The sequence below is a fragment of the Pecten maximus genome, chromosome 10 (genome assembly GCF_902652985.1).
Source record: "Pecten maximus chromosome 10, xPecMax1.1, whole genome shotgun sequence".
Taxonomy (NCBI): Eukaryota; Metazoa; Mollusca; class Bivalvia; order Pectinida; family Pectinidae; genus Pecten; species Pecten maximus.
In genome coordinates this window covers 24,843,198-24,865,262 of record NC_047024.1, presented here as the reverse complement: position 1 = coordinate 24,865,262, position 22,065 = coordinate 24,843,198, and the positions used below count along the sequence as shown (strand labels likewise).

At 33.9% G+C, this 22,065-nt stretch overlaps 1 protein-coding gene across 3 annotated transcripts; it reads right to left on the bottom strand.

Moving 5' to 3' along the window:
* Positions 1-4,224: 4,224 nt before the first annotated feature.
* On the bottom strand, positions 4,225-20,632 carry LOC117335796 (calumenin-like). 3 transcript variants are annotated; one of them, XM_033895987.1, is made up of 8 exons: positions 20,397-20,570; positions 16,756-16,872; positions 16,298-16,428; positions 15,424-15,614; positions 14,902-15,071; positions 13,912-13,972; positions 11,958-12,184; positions 4,225-8,420 (listed from the first exon to the last, which is right to left on the bottom strand). In XM_033895987.1, exons 2-8 carry the CDS (start codon positions 16,870-16,872, stop codon positions 8,316-8,318), a joined length of 1,002 nt encoding a protein of 333 aa, XP_033751878.1. In that variant the 5' UTR covers positions 20,397-20,570; the 3' UTR covers positions 4,225-8,315. The 3 variants fall into 3 exon arrangements, with proteins under 3 accessions (XP_033751878.1, XP_033751880.1, XP_033751879.1); XM_033895989.1 differs by lacking the exon at positions 11,958-12,184 and adding an exon at positions 11,683-11,882; XM_033895988.1 differs by having other exon boundaries at positions 8,201-8,420; positions 20,519-20,632.
* Between the last annotated feature and the right edge of the window lie 1,433 nt (positions 20,633-22,065).

Below are 22,065 nucleotides of genomic sequence, written 5' to 3'. Positions count from 1 at the left end.
CTCTTTTATAAAATGCATAATCATCAAACACCTGAATATCTTTCTTCCTTACTCCCCTCTACAGTACAAGATCATGTTGGCTATTCACTAAGAAATATGGAAAAAATATAGAATCCCTTTTTACAGGTTATCATAAAAAAATTCGTCTTTTTTACCTTCTACACTTCGTTGTTGGAATAACCTCGAAAAATCTGTAAAGTCATCAATTTCGCTAAATGTATTCAATAAATCCTGAAAACCCGTTGTTGCTTTTTCTCCTTCATATTTTGGCATTGGGGATCGTAAATTAAAAATACGAAGCTGAGATATCAATGTAGTTCTCTTATAACTACGACCTATTCCGAGTAAACCTTGTGGAAACCCCTAGCTGTTCATGTGGATATATATGTAAAAATGGCAGTACATTCAAATAATAAAAATACTGATTTATTCTCTTCCCTTCTTTTCTTCCCTTTCTCTCTCCCTCTCCAACCCTATCTCTCCCTTTTTCTCTTTTTCTCCCTCCAAAAAATGGTTTAATAATGTAAATTTACGTATAATATACCAATTGCATATTCTTCTTTATTTTGTACATAATTAAGGAAAGGGTGATCATTTAAGTTGTAATAATTTGTACCCAATCCGTTTATAAACTTTTTGCAATAAAATATGTTTAAACCAAACCCTATAGCAAGAATTACAAGGTCATGAGCCAGAGCATGGGGACACGAATTTCTTATCCACGGTCCATATGCATCAGGATATGCACATACAGTATATATAAGACAGTGGGGTAGTAAGGCATGCCAAATACCTGTGACCTGTAGGATACAGGAATGTATGTCTAAGGTTATCCAAATAAATGACATTCACGTCCAACTTTCAAGGTCGAATTAATGGACCAAACCTGTCAAAATCTTCATCAAAAGAGCCTTGACCTATTTTTAGATTCGTAGGCTCAAATATGTCATAAATATGTTTTTAAAGCATTGGCTCATTTAATTTTCAAACGATTCCGTACGAATTGTAGGAGTTGTTCTAACAAAATACTGGAATGTCCAACTGGGAACATTTAGATCGAATTTGGGAAAATACAGGTTTAACTTTTAATTGGAAATAGGGTCGAATTCTGGATCCTAAGGTTAACAAATTAATGACCTAAAGCTAAATGCTTAAGTCACACGGAGGTCTTCGCTTCAAAGGCTATAGAATATGTGAGCAATATTTTTTTGTTTATTGACCTTGAGCTTTACAGCTCATCAGTACAAACATGTATAACAATTCATACACTGTACAGTTGGCGGGCACTGCATGATAGCAGTGTAGAACAAAGAAAATAAATTGTGTAGAGAATGAACAATTCAAAATTAGGCGATATACATTAAATCATGTATTTGTGTAGCATCATATATATATTTACTCAGCATTGATAAATTTTTGAAAGTAGTTGTACATATTAATTGGGTCAACTTGAATGCAGATGTTTTTTTCCAGTAGTACTTTTTAAGATATCTTGATCTTAGGGTTTGAAAGAATTGGCAAAATTAACAGAAAGTGATACTCGTCTTCTATGTCGCTAGAGTTACAGACTCTACACAGACGTTCATTTCTTGCAATATTTCGATAACGTCCTGTTTCAATATGAAGGGTATGTGCGGATAGATGAATTCTAGTCAAAGCAATTCTATTACGTTTTGGGATGTTTTTACATAAATAATATTGTAGTGAGATATCATCTACTAAATGCCTGTACAAATAACATTTTGAGGAACTATCTAATAACTTATACATGTCTTGTCTTTCAATATCAAAAATTCTTTGTTTGATACATGACAAATCGATAAAGGCATTAAGATTGTTTTGATTTAACCACATTTCACCTAAGCCAGAGACCTATATACTATAATATAGGTCTCTGCCTAAGCCAAGTGCAAAACAGTTTATCTTTCACAAAAGTTACCCAATTAAAAACATTATTCTTTTTTCGCATACACATTAGTTCCTCATACGCAGTTTTGAGAATACAGTTCTTAGTGTTTAATAGCTAAACCAATACTTAATCAAATTATAATGCTGGGTATATACGATTTGGAAATACCAGTTCGAAATAAACCATAACAGTGCATGTTGATTTTTTAACATGTAATATCCTTTTACAAAATTCAAGTTGTATCTTTTCAATGTCAATAGCCTTGCAGGCACCCCATACTACAGCTGCATAGCATAGTATACATTTCATATATGTTTCAAACAGGTTTACAAGTGTAACACAGTTCAATTGCATAGATAGAGCTTTTCACCTCTGATCAGATAGCTGTTTTTGTAGTGGGTTAAATTTATTGTTGAATCTAAAAACAACTCCCAAATATGTGAATTGGTTGACGACTTGGAGCTGCTCACCATTATAAAACCACTTATAATCTTTATGTAAATTGCAACTTTTTCTAAAAACAGCTATTTTCGTTTTTTCCACATTTACAGTTCAATTTCAATTTCAATTTATTTATTCCAAATGCAACACAGCATATAGGATAACACAATATTCATATATATGTATACATATTGCAACTTGAATGACAAGATGGCGGAGGGCACAACCCAGGCAATATACTTACGACACATAATAATGAATAACATAATGATTTTGAAAACTTGTAACTGATGCATAACAATTCAGCGTTTACGTATTGCATGCCTATGACGTCATGACAGTATGACGACATAATTTAAACATGTACTATTCAATATAAGTAACATACTTTCTAAATATACACAAGAACACTATATATGAAAACTGTGATCATAATTTCCGAAAATATAGGCCCTCCTGTGCATCTGGTTAGTATTTATATAGAAAAATAAAAGCCCCTACCCTGGCTCTATAGCAATAACAACTATATACTAATATAAGGAACAACAAAGGAAATAGAGATAAGTCGTCTAAATCGCTGCATGTCGTAATGATCTATATGGTATTTTTGGTCAGGAACATTTTGGGGGGAAGAAGAACATAGTTTGCATAAATTTGACACCCCTGGGCGGGGGTCTAATAAGAGAAATAGCTTTAGTTCTTTTTATAGAGCATGTTACCATCCGACAAAAAATAACGACAGTAGCAGGGAGTTGGTTCTATAGTATGATGGAATGCCATTATCGTATCAGATTTCCAGTTAACAGCTACGTCTACATCTTGTTGTAATTAAATAGTGTCCAATTCAGATTAGTAGTTTTTGGATATGACCGTCATCAGCGAAAAGTCTTAATGTATTTTGAGGGGTGCTTTCGTTTGTTTTTTCATTATCCATTATGCCACTTTGTAGATTTTTATTGTAGTTTCTGGAATAAAGGGGACAAGTTGAGTTTCACAATAACCCCCCCCCCCCCCCCTTTTTTTTCTATATGACCTATGACCCCTACTCACAAATTCGAACTCGTTCAAGATCTTTACAATATCTGACTGCATACAAAGTTTCAAACTTGGTTGATATTGTGTCCACAAGGTAATTGTTGATGGACAGACAGACGCCACATTATGGCATAAGCTCGCCTTGGTCCTTTGGAATAAGTGAGCTAACCGGTGACTGGATTTCGACTAAATTTGCTAAAAAGCAAAGCGTTTCAAATTTTGTGTAAATGACAAGACTGGTTCCCGTAGGGGCCTGAGGAGCGCATCCAGAACTCCTCAGGTAATCTTTGGGAAATAGAGGCAACCATGGAAACTCTTTAAATAGATACCTACTAGTCATATAAGGACTCGATGAATTTTGACATGATTTGATGGATTTTGACCAATTTGGTCATCATTGGGAGGAGAGACTAAATATTGTATTTACTTGAACAATCTTTCAAACCAGCAAATTAAATGTTAGTTAAAGAAAATTTCAACTTCATTGCACAATACTGAGAGCAAGATTCAAAACTGAAAATATTTGTAAAATTAGTGTGAAGTGTGGATGTTTTCATGATTCGTATTATTGGCCATGATCTCTGTGTAAGCTGTTTTTGGGTTCTTTGCTGGTGCATCTTAAGATTTCAACACATTTTCTTGCCGATATGCATTCACTGATGTCTCTGTATTTGTAAGTCTGGGTTTGTAATTAGTAGAACAGGGGAAAACATCATCCTCAATAGATGTAATTTACAGCTTCTTCATCTGGTACTGTTGATTTATAAGAGAAGATTTTACAAGGACTAGGTCATGAGAAAGCTGGAACCATCAACACAACAAAGGACCAAAATAGAAGACACATTTTTAACAATTTTTAATCAATTAAAAATATAAATGAACAAATAGTTTAGCAAACAGCACAAATAGATAAAGAAAAGCCATCAGGATTAGATGCACGTACAAATTATCAAAAAGAAAAAAACTATAAATATTTTGATGTTTCGAGAAATGAGTAAAATTTTCTTTATGTAGGAAATTTATTTTCTATACAATCAATATTATTTTTCATCTTCAAGTTGATGAATTTTGTTAAATGGACTAGAAAATCAAAGAGGTTCTCTGACATATGAAATATATCCCTGGGTAATTAAAACAAATCTCGATTAACAAAATTTTAATTAAACTGCTATGCTTTTAGATGTAATTAGGCAAGTTTGACCCAAATACATACCAAGTGAGCATCAGAAAATGAGCAGTATTGATTAGCTCTATTATATTGTTGTTTCTGGACCTCTTTGATCGAACTGGCAAGTCTTTATATAATACAAAAGGAGTATTTTATTTATATTCTACATAACACAGAAACAGAAGCAGCACTGAAACACATGAACATTTTGGTCTAGCTTTGAACATGCACGAACACCAAACAGCTTGAACACTCTCTTAACATAAAACATTTAACATATAAATGGTTCCTAAATAGGTAGTTATGTAAGAACGCATGCTATCTTAACAGTAATTTGTTTAAGTTATCTCCTGTATTGCTACCGAAGAGTAAAACAAAGGGAAGTAACTCTGATAGATCAGTCTGCAATCATTACAAGAAGTTTCTGCTGGCGGAAATCTCTTGGGAAATCAACGAACATGTGGAAGTTAGCTTGTGCCATTAAGATCTATTACCTACGGTTAAGGTATGATTTGGACACTGTACCCTTTAATACAAATGGTAAAGTCATTTGTAAACTATCCACCGACCTCCACATAAGGGTTTACCGAGGCACTCATTTCCTTTGGAAGACAGAGGAGATTCATTGTCTAATTATCATGCTATATTTATCTTGTAATAACCCCAGAAGTGGGCTCACTGTAGAATAATGAAATAAAATAGCGTTTGAGCTCATTACTAAAGAATGGGGCTTACAGCCAAATAAATATGGTACCAATTTCACAATGACAACTGATAGATTGCTTCAATATCAATGAGAAAGATGATAGTTAAAATCAGATCTGTCAAACACTTTCATATAATGTAAAAACAGGCAATGGGCCAACAGTCATTTTAAATATCTTAGTCAGTAATGCCTTAATAATAAATGTTAGCTCATATATTTTCTACATGGAGTGTAACATGATTTGCATGTTTGTAACGGCTGGGTGTTTCAGTGGTTGGGAGATCTGATTTTATTGATTATAGCAGAGATATATCAATTCATTAGCAGCATGTCATCACATTTGATGAAGAACTGGAAGAGTACAAATTCATCTGGTTTAAGTACAATGCACCATGTAGATAGTTTATTTGGCTGCTGCATAGCTAACATTACAAGAATTTAAAAAAGAAAAAAAATATTCAAAATTTGTTAATCTAAAAAATGTAAAATGACAAAGCTTTACACCAAAAAGAAATACATCATGTACACATAGTAGCTGAAGTTAAAGCAATTAGGATTGAAATTCTAAACCAAGACATCTGTATCTCCTATGTCAGCTGGATTTAAATGTCTCTGGCTTATTGTTAGGATACCAACCGCCAAGGCATCCATCATAAGTTTCTCTCCATGTAATCCTCTAACATTGGATTACTTTACATCTCCTACCAACTAACACAAGTATTATAAAATAATTCCTTACATTCATTCTACCTTCTAAATTGCATTTTGTCGACATTTTACAATGGAATGAATTCTATGTGTGTTTTTTTCCCCGATCCGACATTGAAAGGCTGTACATATTATGTGATATCAGCATTTCCATGATTCTGTTTTCTTACTTTCCCTATAAGATACTATATGATTTCCTTTGCAAAAACAGTCAAATTTTATTAATTCTTGGAAAATTTAACTTTTGATAAAAATGTACATTTTTTTTCATCAGTAACAACATTGATGATGCATTGTTTTATAACAGAAATGGAAGCCAACCCCTGTTAGCCTCTACTTGAGTTAGTCCAGTGACACAATAACAGACAGGACTAACACAACAGAGCTGGGATAGCAGGATAAATTTTTTGTTATATATACATATTATTATAAGAAAATAAATAATGCCAATTTCACTACATTTCCTCAATTGCTTACATGATTACAGCTACACAGACAAATTTATTGACAACTTATATGATTAAAACTACAACTAAAATTTAGCCTAAATCTATTTCACTCAAAAATTACTGTGCTTCAGCTAAATGTCTAGACTTCATATGCATGCTATATACAGTATCAATGTTGATTCATCACCAAAGAGGGTTTTAGATTTACTTTCAAGATTGGACCGATTACATTTCTTATATCCGATACACGCTTATGCATTAGAATTTTGAATTTTCTTTATTCAACTACAAGAACTACACAACAAAAGAACTTGACACAATAACGCCTAATGTAAACAAAAACATCAATGTATCACAGCCTGAACAACATTACTGTGGATTTGTGAAATCTGGTAAATCACTACGTTTGGGATATATCTATATTTGGATCAGAAACAAAATTTACATAGCTATATCTGTTTCATGCATTAATTTGGAAAATTATTTATTTCACACCATTTTTCTAAGAAATGGGTAGTGTACTAAAATGATGTTTCATTGCCCTCAAAATTTTGAAAAATAACCCATTCATACACCATAAGATTCAAACATTCTTTTCACTCCTTAAGCTTTTTCTCCGACAATGTAATCATGGAGTAATAAAAAAAAACATTTGTGACTATGTGTAAATTGGTGAAATAAATCTGTATAAATTTGTATTCAAACGTTCCTCAGAATCTGTATCAGTATCTAAGTAAGGTGACCCGAGTGTCGTTTGAAAATATATCAATATTCAACCCATGTGAGTGAGGGGAGTTGCTTCCCTTGATAAGCACCAAATATATAAACTCTAGTCAATTTTTCTCCAAACGTATACACAATATATCATAAGTATCAGGATGTAAGTTACATAAAATTCATTACATTTAAGTTAGCAGTATAGATGATAACATACATAAAGCTTTCTATATCAAAATAACACTTGAAGAAAACTGAAACAAAAAAAACAAAACAAAAAAGTTTGATTTGTCCTATTCTGATATGTCAATTTTCTTCTTTACTTTAGGAATTTTTGGACAAAATATCTTTTTTTGAAAGCTCAAATTGGAAAAACAATACTTTTTAGGCCTAATTGTTGCCTGGATTTGCACATACCTCCACATCAAAGTAAATACATGTAGGCCATTCAACTATTATGTACAATTTTATCAATAAACTGTAATTAAAAAGTGTTTCTTACAATAATTTACTTTTTCACATCCTTGATAATGCAGCAGAATGATCAGAAAAATACATGTCCTAATCATTATCATTTCAACCCAAACACAATATTAAAGTTATAAATCAATACTGTAAAATGATATTTTTTCACATAAATATGAAACGGTACACAGTAGTATACTCGCATGTAAATTGCTTTATTTTTTTTACTTTTAACAAAGCAAAAATCAATAAGAAAAGCCTTTGGTGTATTTTTCATGACATCCACACCACGCTTGATGAACAGATAACTGCATCTACAACTCAATATTCTAGGAATAGAATCTGCCATAGAAATACCAGTGTCCTTGGTGGGAACAGGACACTACTGTGGACAGCATGACCTCTTAATGTTCTACACAATACTTCATAATACATGTACAGACCTGAGAAGTCCATTTCAAGGATTAAATTTCTCAAAAATCTAGTTTTTTGAAGTTTGAAATCATTTCATGCTCTACTGTTAGTAATGCTGAGTGTGTGAAAACATGGCATTAAACACTTTCACAAGATGACTTCAAAGCGGTTTCCATGTTGTTTTTCTCTTTTTTTTTTCTTTTCTTTTTTTTGAGAAATGGGACAAGGTCATCTTCTCCACACATCACCAGGTTTAGTTCTGTTTGAATCACACAATGCTAAGTATCTAACTCGGAACCAGCCTCAAAACTCGTCATGTCGCGTTAGAGCCTCACCAAAATCTGTTGCTTGACTGCCCACAAACAAGTCATAATGTTCTAAAATCTCATCTTTGCTAAGATCGCCATCCTGAAATATAAAACATCATAATTTAGCTAAGCAGCAAAATTCAACCAAAGTCTAAAACATGTCAAAAGTTGGCAAATAAAGAAAAAAAAAGAGAGAGAGAGAGAAAAAATCCGAATTTGACTGCACAGCATAGACTTTTGACCACTGAAGTACTTAAATGCAAAATATCAGCAGCTGAACATCCTGTCATCATTAATGAGTACACAACAAACTCTGAATATAGTCTTAATCAAATCAGTGACAGATTGATGGAGGGCAAAAACTTTAACCTCTCCGACCACTTCATGTGTCACAATGATTGTGGCTAATGAAGACATGGCCTCCTCTCCAAAATCATCAAGGAGACCTTTTAACCATTTTACCTTGACTGATGACTCCAAATCTGATTTAGGCACAGAATTTAATGTTATTGTACTGGTTACTTAAATAACAGTCCCTTAAACCCCTTTTTGGCCCCATATACCAGAAAAATATGGTCGACCATATGTATAATTGTCAACAGTTTCATGCTATCCATTGCCAGTACTTCTTCCATCACCACACTCCAAAACGTAAACATTTGAGGTGGCACATCTTTGTAAAGTTGATCTAAAAATAAACACACCTATATAGGGGTGATAAGAAACATGTGATGGGTGGTGAAACATTTCAAGACTCCAATTCACCCACAATTTTTTGAGACAGGAATTTATCTATATTTGCAGTATCATCAGTAAGTGCCCTTCATTTCCATATTTTAAACAGCATTATATATATTATAAGCTCTTAATCTTATTTTTCAATTGCATTTGAAATGTTTGCATTTATATACATTGTGAATCTTTCGAATAAAATACTGTTCAAACTGAATTTCCATTTAATTTTTTTCAAGTCAGTGATAGCTACAGCTTATATATTTCCTGTGAATAAAAAAATACAAATGAATTTCATGATACAAATAATATCTTATTAGACTGTCATTTTTACTGTAGGTTTATGCTATGCATAGTAATTTATCTTCTTTCGTAAAGGGCAATCAAACCAAATAAAAACAAGCACGACTCAAAGTGAATATTTTTAACAGGTGGCTTATTTGGCTACCAAGTCATAAAATTTAGGCACCAATTGAAAAAGTGACCTGGCCTAGTTGTCTTAAATAAGAAGAAGAAGAAAAATCAATTCTTTAGATCAGTATAACACCTCTCTGTAACTTTTTTAATTGTGAACGTCATTTTAGCATTGACTGCAACCTTTGAATGATTAATCAAATCGCAAATTTTTTTCGTGTCCGAGCAGGCGCCTTATACAGTCCAACCCACTTAATACAAACTCTGATAATACAAAAACTCGCTTTATACGAATGAAAATCAAATCCCCTGCAAACTATGTGCAAAATGCTTATATTGTTTACCCACTTAATACGAATCGGTAACGACGAAAACCTGGGTAATACACAGACATGCCAGGGTCCCTTGACCACTTTTTGTGTTGTTTTAAACCCACATAATATGAAATGTCAAAGTCCAGTCAGCCAAATGTAACACAGGTAAGTTTGCATGACCTTTGTCTCGTACTGACCCACGCGCTCAATAGAAAGTGTATAAAGCTGTAGGCAGGTATACGACCCCACATAATAGGAAACCTGTATAGAACAAAAACATTTGAGGGGTCCCCAGAAATTCGTCATAACCAGGTTGGACTGTATGTCAATAACTGGTCGCCAATGGTGAATTTAAGGTGCCATGGCCACTAAAATAGGCACAACTTTGAGCCCTGACAAGGCAGCGAAGACACTACAGTGGAACTTCGTTAACTCGAAGTCGACGGGACCACGAAAAAACTTCGAGTTATCCGAGTGTTCGAATTAAGCGAGTTATCGTTTTTGGTCAATATTTGTCAACATTATATAATCATTATAACTTCGCTCTGTCGCTCATCAGTTTAGTGTGAAGACTGGTCAATACATGTAAATATATATGTAATGTTTCGTTATGTCACTTGTAATTTGGTGTAGTTTTGCCGATATACAGTCACGATAAAGTTTCTTTCACTTAGTCACTTCAATAACGATCTGATGTGCAAGTCATGTTTGCAAAAGGTAAACGATAAAACGGAATTCGACAAAATAACAAGTTATTAATGTCAAAACAAATAACCGTTTAAGTTTAACACAGATTGCATACAAAACGTAACAGAACCATTACCTTTTATTGGACATATATAAAATACTGTTTGATCGGCCTGCTTACTTTTTATTGATAACCACGCCATTTCCATGTGTATTAGCACCGGAAGTTGGGCTGCGCATGTGCGTATAAAATGTAACTGTAACTGAGTTGGCGTTTTATCCGATTTAATAGACAGCACTGACCGTTACAGTTGTACTCTGAACACCTCGGCAGTAATTACGCTATTGTTTCAGCAGTTTAAAGATTTAATAGGCGCCGGTGACTGTGTCATTTCTACACCTGTAAAAACATCAGCCGGGTAGATCTACCGGTGTGTCAGAGATTAGTTCCGCTTGAGCGAACGGGTAGATGAGTTGTTGACTATCGTGTGTACTGATATCGGCGACCGCCTTGGGAAATTACCTGATGTAAGTAAAGCAGTACTTTTTATCACAAAGACTTGTTGTTATAAGATTCAACCGACAATTTCTTTCATGAATTTATGAAACACTTATAATAGCATGTAGGTTAGTAGTGCCGATATGTTCAGTATTACAAACGGAATTAAAAAATGTCGGCGCTTGCCACCGATCGACGAAAATAATACTTCGAGTTATTCGAACATTTCAAGTAGGATTTTTATTGTTGGGACCAAATTTTTACTTCGTATTATCCGAGTTTTTCGAGTTATCCGAATTCGAATTTTCCGAGTTATTTTTACTAAGATAAAGAGAGAATTCGGCCGGGACTGGCGAGGTACTTCGAGTTAAGCGGGGTATTCGAGTTATCCGAGTTCGAGTTAACGAAGTTCCAATGTATATAGGTAATAAGTATTGGTAACACAAACATGATACTATACAAGGAATGAAAATTAGGAGGAAGTCCAGAGTAATCACCTAGTACCCAGCACCAAAATTAAACATGCAAATTAAGAAGGGGATTACCGGCAGCTCCCAAATTAAAGCTAAAACAAATATTTATGAAAAAAAAAAGTGCCGAAACTCAAAAATAAGGAAAAGGAAATACAATAACATTGAAAACATCAAGATTTTTTTTTTTTTTTTTTTTAACTAATTAGGAAAACAACAATCCGCTGATGCAGGTTGTGTACCAACCTTATCACTGTCAGCCTCGTATATCAAATGATTAGCCTCAGCATCGGAATGATCATAATCTGGGGGCACAATCCAGTTTTTAACTTCCTCATTATCCATCTTGCCGTCCTTATTTATATCGCGATATTGTTCGAACTGCGTCCTCTCAGACTTAACCCAATCCGGTTCTTCCTCCCCATTTTCATTTGGATACATGTCTCCTACAAAGGTCAAAGGTCAATTAGTAAAGAATAGATGGAAGGATTAAGATGTGCGACCCCGAAGGGTGAACTAACCCTATTTTCATCAGCTGAGTTCATCAGGTGTGTGGCCTCAGCACCGCTGTGATCAAAATCTTCTGGCATGATCCACTCTCGGACCTCATCCTTGTCTAATTTTCCATCTTTGTTATGGTCACGATGACTCTCGAACTGTTGTCGCTCACTCACCACCCAATCAGGCTCCCCTTCATGAGGGGCCTCATCGTGTTCATCATCCTCATCATCTTCATCGTAAACATCGCCTAACACGGCAACAATAATACAAAATACAACATCGTACCCTGGTCACACAAAGAACAACAACAGCTTCATTTCTGATTTTTCATGGCTCATTTCTGAATTTGCATCTTGGTATTTTCCCACAAAATTAAGTATGATCATGGACTAATTTTTCAACTGGTACCCCTATTCCTTATCAATGGAACAAGAAATCCAAGAGGGATCCTAATGGTCACCATTGTATAATATTGGTTCTATGTATCTTTTTTTAATTTTCTCTGTTTCCCAAATTATTATGTTTTATCAACACAAAATTTGAAATTTTTATTTTGATAAATAGCAAAATTGAAATTGAAATCAAGAGACAAAGAAGAACCTGCAAAACAAGAGAAATACCAATGACAGACTTCAACTGTCAAAATCCAAGATGGCTACCTGTCTACAACTTTTAATTTTTTGATTGATCTAAAAATAAATCAAGCACAAATATTTTTTAAGTATTTCTCAATAAATACAGTGTATTCATAACAAACTTTTACTCAAAATCAAGGATGTCTCCTGTCAGCCATTTTGTTTTTTTCTGTTCGGCCCCAAACAAGCAAAACTAGGGTCCATGGACTATAACTTTGATTTTGAGAAATATCCTTCAAGTACTTCAGGAACTAGTCATAACAAATTTCAACCGTCAAAAGAAGAGATGGATGCCTGTCAGCCATTTTTGTTTTCTTGATCAGTCTCAAAATTAACGGGCATAACTACATGACCAAGGGGAACCTGCATATGAAATCTGAAAAAAATACCCCCGCAGTAGTTCTCTTAACAAAGAATTGTTTTTGGACAGAAAGATGGACCACAGACAAAAGGTGATTTGAACAACCCATCCTCTTATGATGGTAGGCTAAAAATTTAGATACATGTCCCAAGCTCCTCAACACAGCTAAATCTAGAAATGTTGCCAGGATAGCTGATATTTCCTGCTCTCGCACCAATCCAGATCAACTCGAAAATCATGTTAGGAGACACATTACTGAACATTGAAAATAGATGCTAAGAACTGTAACGAGTCAAGACTAATCTATAATAACATCAAACAAACATTGATGTCCCATAGTGGGAGTTGATAATTATTTTTCAAACTCTTAGGTTGTGTATATGTCCTTACAAATACATTAATAGAAACGTTCAGATAAAATAGAATTTGAATAATCCTTTTCAAAACAAAATGTTTTAACAATAATCATATTATAATTTAGAGTGTTATATAGTGCTTTATTACATAACTGTCTCAAAGCAGTTCACAAATTATTATCTGTGGTTATTGGGCCTTTAGCAACTAACAAACCAATGTCTTTCTCAACTCCTTGGGGAGCATACAGTCAGAGCTACCATTTCAGCGCTAACAGCTAACACACAAAATTTCTTACGCTGACCTACCAAGAACTCATGTACAGCGACCGTGCCGGGACTCAAACTAGTGACCCTTTGGTCACAACACCCTGCATCCTACCACTGTGTGCCTCCTAGCACAAAAAACTTATCTCAAGTACAAAAGGAGATGGGTTAAGAATAGTGTAAACTTATATATTTGAGTAGGAATCTTATTTTAAAGTTTTCCCCTTTTCCCCATAATAAAGTTTACCTCAAACATTTCCATAGACAAATTTAATTGAAAGTTGTTCAATGTTAAAACATTTCTGCCATTTAGATAGAATAAGGTCTGTTTAATACTATCTGTAAGTAATGGACTTACTGATGTACTCATCTAAACTGATGTATCCATCTTTGTCCTTGTCAATATCTTCAATTGTTTCCTGCAATGAAGATCAACATTAAAAATCTTAGTATACCACATCATTCCAGTATGTACAAAATCTCATAAAGATCGTAGGGCAAGGACGTCAAAAATTGTATTCAGTCATGATGATTACAATGCTGACTTCTGGTTGTTCTGTATTTAACCTTAAATATTCCAGAATACCATATTTATCCTTCAATTAGCCCCCTACCATTAGTGTGAAAGTTCATTTACTGTATTTAAGCCACATTTAGCTTTCTTTTTGAAATGGATGGCTCTGCAAAAGTGAAGAACAAGCTTATTTGTGAGCTGGGCATTATTTGCTGATGATTGTAAACAGTAAATTAAGTGTAATGAGTTGTATGACATTCAGACTCAAAATAAAATTGGAAGAACAAGGGGTGGCATTCAAATTTGAGCAATGATGACCTCACTTTTAGTCCAGATAGCTGATGAGAGAACTTGTACATAAGGTGATGAGTTTTGAATTAGTATGTAAATTAAATGACAGTCAGATTTGAAAAAAGAAAATGTTTGCATAAATGAAGTCCCAGCTATGCAAAAATTCTTCTCATCCAGAAGGGGTGACCTTTGACCTTTTATTTTGATGTCCAATAACTACTAGAATGTGATTAGGTATAGAACTTGATGTTATCATACTATGGTGTTAATATGAACCAAATCTGTTGAGGTATTCTCAAAATATGTCTTTGCTTCTCTATGGGATGGGCAAGACAGCCATAGATCACACTATAGGCCCCCCTCTAATTAAATGGAAGGGACAGAACAACACATATTAATTATCTTTTTATTTCGATGAGTGGCCGAAGCTTTATAAAATACCTTGAAAGGCAATGATTTAAATTTGTAATGTAACTTTGAGAAAAACAGGACATGATCTTCGGTAATATGATGGCAGAAATTGATTGAAAGAATTTTTCTCACCTGTACTACAACATCCCTCATGTGATCGGAGTCTTCAGGATGAAGAAAATGAACAAATTCATCTTTGCTTAATTTCATATCTTTGTCAGTATCAGCTGCTTCCCAACGTCTGTGGTCTCGGTCAATGGTGTCCTTGTAGCTGAAGGTCGGAGAATCTACACTGTCTGGGCCTGCAGAAGTACACATAGTATAATATTGCTATTGACCGATAAATTTGACATGTTCAATTATGTATCAAAACTTGTTTAGGTTTTTTATTATTTATTGAGTCCATTTATTCTTGAATCCTCTTTTGAAGTATCAATGTAACGATATTGTGTCTGGATCTTAGAAATCAGATGAATGCAAGGACATGAAATCACTCGTCAACAGAAATGAGATGATTGGTAATCATCCATTGAAAAAAAATTCCTTTCATATATTTACCGAATGACAAATGTCTTTCCTATTTCAAGAAAGCTGGCAGCAATTTCCAAATTATCTTGGGACTTTCCCACATTTATCTTGAAAATAGATACATACTATCTTCATATCCATAGGTTCGCTTCATGTAGGACTTCCAATGTAGTTTATCTTCTTCAAGATCATGCTCCTTCCACATGCGTTCTGTGTCTGTGACGATGTAACGTCTCTGGATAAACTGAATCCATTCCTTAAGCTCTGTCTCTGTTACTTTACCATCTTTGTTTACGTCTATTTTGTCCACAATTATCCTGTCAACATATATAGATACACAACCACTTCATAAGCTTTTCAACAGATCAGTATACATTATTCTAAACAACTTCCTGGACCTTATTATAATTTATAAAACAGATACTTCCCCGTAACTCTCATTTTTTCAATCCATGTCCATAACATGAAACTGATTACATATGCAACAAGATATATATTTTAAAGCAGCAAATCATTTGAGATAAACCCATTGGATAATATACAATATTAGATTCCTTTTGTTTAAATATTTTGAAAAAAGTTTTAAAATTAAAATGATTCAGTTGACATTCCTAGTCATTACCAACTGAACAGAGACAAATATTGGTATGTCAAAAAGTTTACTCTATGAATGTGCCTTTGTAAATGCCAGTTGAAAGTTTTATGCTAAGCATAAATAATTACCAACAGAAGTGTTTATTTTCTGGTTTCGAGATATTGTAATGGATTTGTTTGCAGCAGAATTCCAAATCTAAGGAATGTCTGGGGTGGTTTTTTTTTTTTCACACCATCAAGGCCCCTCCCACTTGGACTCAGTTTTTGAACAAATGTATACTTTAAAATGAATCTATGAAAAACATTGATAGAGTAGAGATAGAAAATGAACAAATATCATGGCATGAGCTGACACACTCTACCTTTACCAATGTCAAATGTATATAAAGAACTTCGTGAAACTCACGCTAATCGCTCCTTGCTCTCTTCTGGTGACAAATCGTCGAAATCTTGTGCGTCGTCCTTGCCGAGGAAAGCCTCATGATCATAATCCTCATTGTGCTCATTGTCGTCATCGTGTGGAAGGTCACTTAGTTTCTAAAGGAGAAACATTAACACTAATAGTTAATCAGGCAATGTATTGGTGGATTAGATTATTTAGATAACTTCTTATTCCATCTATGACTGGCTAACTTTTCAAAACTGTATTTATATAACATTTGAAAAATAAATACTTCTATAGTGAATTTAGAATTTATTTTTACAAATTGGAAAAGGTGGGTCTAAATCTCTTTTCTTCCAGGAATATCTGTCAGTTTCAAGCATACTTGAAAGGAGAGAATGATAAATTGTGTCAATTATTTTTGAAGACTAACAGACCCACAAACACATACAGGATACACACTCCATAACATCGTGACTTACAGTTTCATGTACACGCTTGTCGCCTGGCTTGGGGATGGCTGAACAGTAGACCACCACCATCAACACAAGAATGAGGCAAACAGACAGCAACTTCATGGTCAATGGAGAGCTGGACATCTAAAACAGTGTAAAAACATTGATATATACATCAATGTAAGCAATCATTCTACAAAACACATATACACATTATAATAGTTTGTGTGTTTGCTGGGCTTATCGCCCCATGAAAAGCAAGGTCTCCTTGTAGTAGTTGGTGACTACCTCACTGAACATACAAGAATTAGTATTCAAGTTTGGAGATGGCTTATTTAATTAAGAACCACATTTATCTTTATATATATATATATATATCATTTGCAGATTCTGAAAAAGTGAAAAATGAAAAGAAGTATTTATTTGTAGCTAAATATGGTAATAACTCAGAATCACTCCTATTTTCCTATTAATGTTCTGTTAGATGATATCCTGATTGGTACTGTGTAGCACTAATCTGCAGTCATCTTTCAGTTTTATGGGAAAAAAACAACAGATAATGCACATTAATGTTGTGTATGTACCCTATACATGTGGGCACAACTCCGATCAATGAAAAAGATAGTGACAGTATGGGCGCCACTTGCAAAATATTAAAGCTTATTAAAACAGTTCTATTTCTAGTCCTAATATAGCAAGTTTAAAGTCTCCCCTATACATAGGAAATAATTAAGATAACTAGGATATTATCTTTACCAAAAAATACTTTTCAGTGATTTTTTTTTGGTGCATTTGGGCCGAATATAGACCCTAGTTCCCCCATTCAAATTTTGTTGTAATTCCCCCATTTCTATTCATAAAAAAAATTCTAATCTGAAATTGTTTTGTCCCTGTACAACAATTTGTACAAAAAAATGTTGATCAGAATGTATTTCACGTAATGTTTTCATATGCTATTATGTAATACTGCTTCTAGTTTCTATTAATCGAAGCTAAATTAAACATAAAAAAGATCTGCGGATACCACTATATTTTTCCAAATGGAAAAGATTAAGGCTCCTGTAAAATAAGGGTAAGAAAATCTCTGGTTAGAGAGGGACAGTGATTACTGATTCTTCTACAAGATATCAAATTATTAGAAATATTTCAAAAAATGCGAAAGTATGCTTTTGTCAGAACTTTATGTTTTAAGATTTTGAACATTACCTTTTTTAACGGTGATTGTCTCTGATGGGCACCGTTACCACTTTTATGCAACTCTCAATTACTAAATTGTCATATTCTACCGAAACAACTTGCTAACTGCTTAAATCATTCATCATGATTTTAAAATTAAGGCAGAAAAGAAGAATCTCAAAAGTAACAATGCATTGAGTCGAAACATTTCGTTAATTCAACTTAATAGTCGTTCCATATTCTGTATAGTCTAGTAAGTGTTGTGAGGATTCATTGATACATCAATTATTATCAATACCTTGTTCCATTACTTTCCACCTTTAATGCAATACAACTTGACTGACACAGCAAAACAAAAGTTGCAAACCCAATGCAATAAAAAGCTGGAAAACAGTGACTTCGTGAAAAAAAACTTCCAGTGAATGTAACTTTTAGGCTTGTTCATTTGATTTTGATACACAATGTATCGTATTAACATGTATCATATGATACCAATGTATCCTGATGTCATATGTATCTCAACTTATATCGGGATGATATTGTATTGAGATTTCTGATACTCAGCCCATGTGTCAATGTAATTAACTTTAAAATGTTACCATAAAAGCAGTGTACATATCCATTTACACTACAGATTACTTATCCCATAAACCTAAATGTGTTTTTTGATCGAAGTCTTGGCATTTTTACTGCCATGGCCCGATCGTCGCAAGCTTTAATGGAGTATGACTAAAATAATCTTACTTTACGTTCTTCAGTTGAAAGGTTTGAACATACCAAACTAGTGTCAGTTATAAACAACCAGAGTTCGAACTAACACTAGCTAGCAAATTGTAGTAGGTATACCCTAATTACATATTTCTGTCCCTAATGTGTCTTTCTAAAATCAAATTAGTCCAAAACAAATTCTTTTTCTTTTTTTAAATTTTAAATTTAAGAAAAGTTTTAAATAATGAAAACTCATCAAGTAAGGTTGGTGTATTTTATTTATTTTACACAGATTAGGTATCTAGAGTGTCTAAAAGACTGATGAATCCATGTAGTAAATAACACAAGAGCATTGAGGCTGTACTACTTATACAATTACTGCTAAAGTAAATTATGGATTGCATGTCAAATGTCAGAAAGCTTAAGAAAACTTATAAAGTTCTCATCCCTTGAATAAAAAAAGTACTGAGTAAAACAATACCACAGATGCAATTAATTTGGTTTCCAAGGAATAACTTTTAATCCATGATTTTATGGTGGTCAGTTAAATCACTGCCATGGTGACTCATACCAGCAAAAAAGAGGCAGCTATTTATATGTTCTCCTTTCAAATGAGATAAAATTTCAACTGATGCAACTCTTCAAAAAGTTGCTGGAGAGGGACTTTTATCTGGGTCATTACCATTTTTCATTTTGTCCTGAATATCCGAAATCTACTACACAAAAAGCCTTAATATACCTATCTTCAATATGTAACAGAGGCTGAGTATTTTGTTATGATTTCTGTCTATTTTACAAATTCTGTTTTAACAGTTTTCATTTTTTATTTTATTTACCGATATCATTTTTTTATATGTGTATGTATATATCTTTCTGACAGTGATTTCAGATGCTTAAATCAGTGAAGAGGGTAAAAAAAAAGATAAGCATTAAACGAAAGTTCTTTATAACTTATAACTGAACAAAGTACAGATTATAATCAAGATATACCCTAAAATACAAACTTTTGATGTTTAATATATGGTATACTCAATTGTAAAATACAAAGTTGTCTCACAAACATCAAAACCCTTGATATTTAAACGTCAGAAAAAAAGAAAGTCATTTAACATTAACTGTTTATTTATTTCAGGTAATTTCCTGTAGTAAAATGATGTCTTTATTGTTGAAAATTAACGACATTACGTCTTTATTGTTGAAAATTAACGACATTACCTGTAATATTAAACCATAAAGTGAAAGTATATTTTTGGATTCACTGGGTGGGTTATAGTCGACGTGTATATATGTCTCAGCCTCATCAGCTGATGCAACCACAAAGTACAAGCTGACGTGGCAATCGGCTACATCAAAAGATGTGTGTATCTAATTCATCACTATGATATCACTTAACATGAAGACAAATATTTTACTAATATGCCATTAGCTGTGAACATTTTGCAATGATTATCGATTATTCATTCACTGCATTCATTGCACGAAGCAGTTAGGAAAAAACAAATAGGCCTACACGGTACACACTAAAACAATCTCCCTATTGTAGAGAGTTAGACGCCCTTCTCTTAACATTATCTTTTTTCACGCTTCCAGCAAAAAGTAAAATATGTATGTAAGCAGAAGTATTAATAGAATCGTAAACTTATCACGCACGAGTGGTCACATCTATATTATATAGACTGTTTACGAAAAATGTCAGCAAACTCCCAAGTGCTTACCGGTAACTTTGCAACTCATTGAAAAGCGAATGAAGTAAGAGAATGCCATCTCCCCTATAAACAACCTACCTTGGATAATCCAGTCAATAAAATGCCCTCTGGTACTCAAATGTCACTTGAAATGTTGCACAATCGGTCGGCGAAAGATTCACAGAACCACCTTAATGTCACCGTTAAATTTTGATACTTACAGAGTTATGGCACGTTGTGAATTTAGCCCGAGGTCTCTTGAAATTAACCTCATGTGTAGACGAAGTATCAACCAATCAAATTTGATAACAATAGCACGTGATTATTACCGTCCAATCAATTTCTGAAAACGTGGAAGTTGGCTTCCCCTGTCAAAACCAAACGAACATGTAACCGAACACATCATTGGATGTTACATCAGCTTCCGGTTGCCTGCGTGGCACTGAAATTCGATCTGTCAAAACGAATAGGAGGGGGTAAATGGGGGTAATTTACTTACTGATTTATTGTTAACAGAAAATAAAATAGAGATAGAGGTATTGATGTTATTGTAATAATACAAAAGAACAATACCAAAAATGAACTATCTTCAAAGAACACATATTAAAAAAGTTTCTCCATATGTCTATGTTTTTTTTCTCATAATTTTCGTCATTGATAATGTGTTCAAATTCTTTACTTTCGTTTTCGTTTAGTTTTGCTCAAGTCGTAAGCTGGGCGATTGCTTGATCATGTACACAACGTAGGTTTAACGTTCCTTATATAAACTGGCTATGATAATGCCATATTCTGTATATAATTTGTTATGCATTTTAATATTATTAGCCTTGGCTCGTGGACAGAGGTAAAATGGTATTTGGGCAGCTATAGAAGTAGCCATAGATATATATAATTGTTTTGGTTCGGAAGCTTTAGATTAGAGTGACCGTGTGAAATCTTGTGTGGAGAAGTCTAGTCTGTGACATCACTTGTTAGGGAGGCCGAATGAGCTGACCTGTAGGTCAATCTAAAGTTATCCTTATCAGCAGCCTCGTTTTTAGGTACCAGGATTCTGACAAAGGGGAGCACATTTAGACTAGGGATTTTGGAGAGAGCGGTCAGTGGTCAGTAGTCAGTAGTAGTCAGTAGTGAGTAGTCAGCAGCAGTAGTGAGTAGTCAGTTGGAAGTCAGACAGTAAAGAGGAGGTCTGGATGTTAGGGTTTTATAGTAGAGAATAGAGGAGATCTGAGAGTTGAGAAGATATTCCAGAGATTGGATGGATATAGTAGTCTTATAGTAGTGTGTGGTAGAAAGTGTTAATAGTGTGTAGTTTTAGTAGTTAGAGCAGAGACCTCTGGTTAGAGTGAACAACTGAGTAGATGTACAGGTAGTAACAGAGAAAGATTGGAGACTGGTGTTGAGTGCTTGGATATTAATTAATGAATTTATATGAGTTATGATGTTGTAAATAAAAGTGTAAATAAAGTGTAAATATAACCTTACATAACTTTTTGCTCAATTAATTTTGAACTGGTGGAATTGTTGGATATACAAAACCATGACACTGGTGATCAGAGGTTGGATTTAGAGTTTACAAAACTTGTAACAATAAGCTTACCTAGCTAAGGTCTGAGAAGGGAAGAGTCGGTATAACGTCAGATTCAGAATTTCCCTGTGTTACAAGATACATACAACTGTAACAGGAGAGGCCAGACAGGGGTTCGAACCCGGGACCTCCGAACACTAGCCGGATGCTCTACCAATTGAGCTACCTGATCACCGATGATCG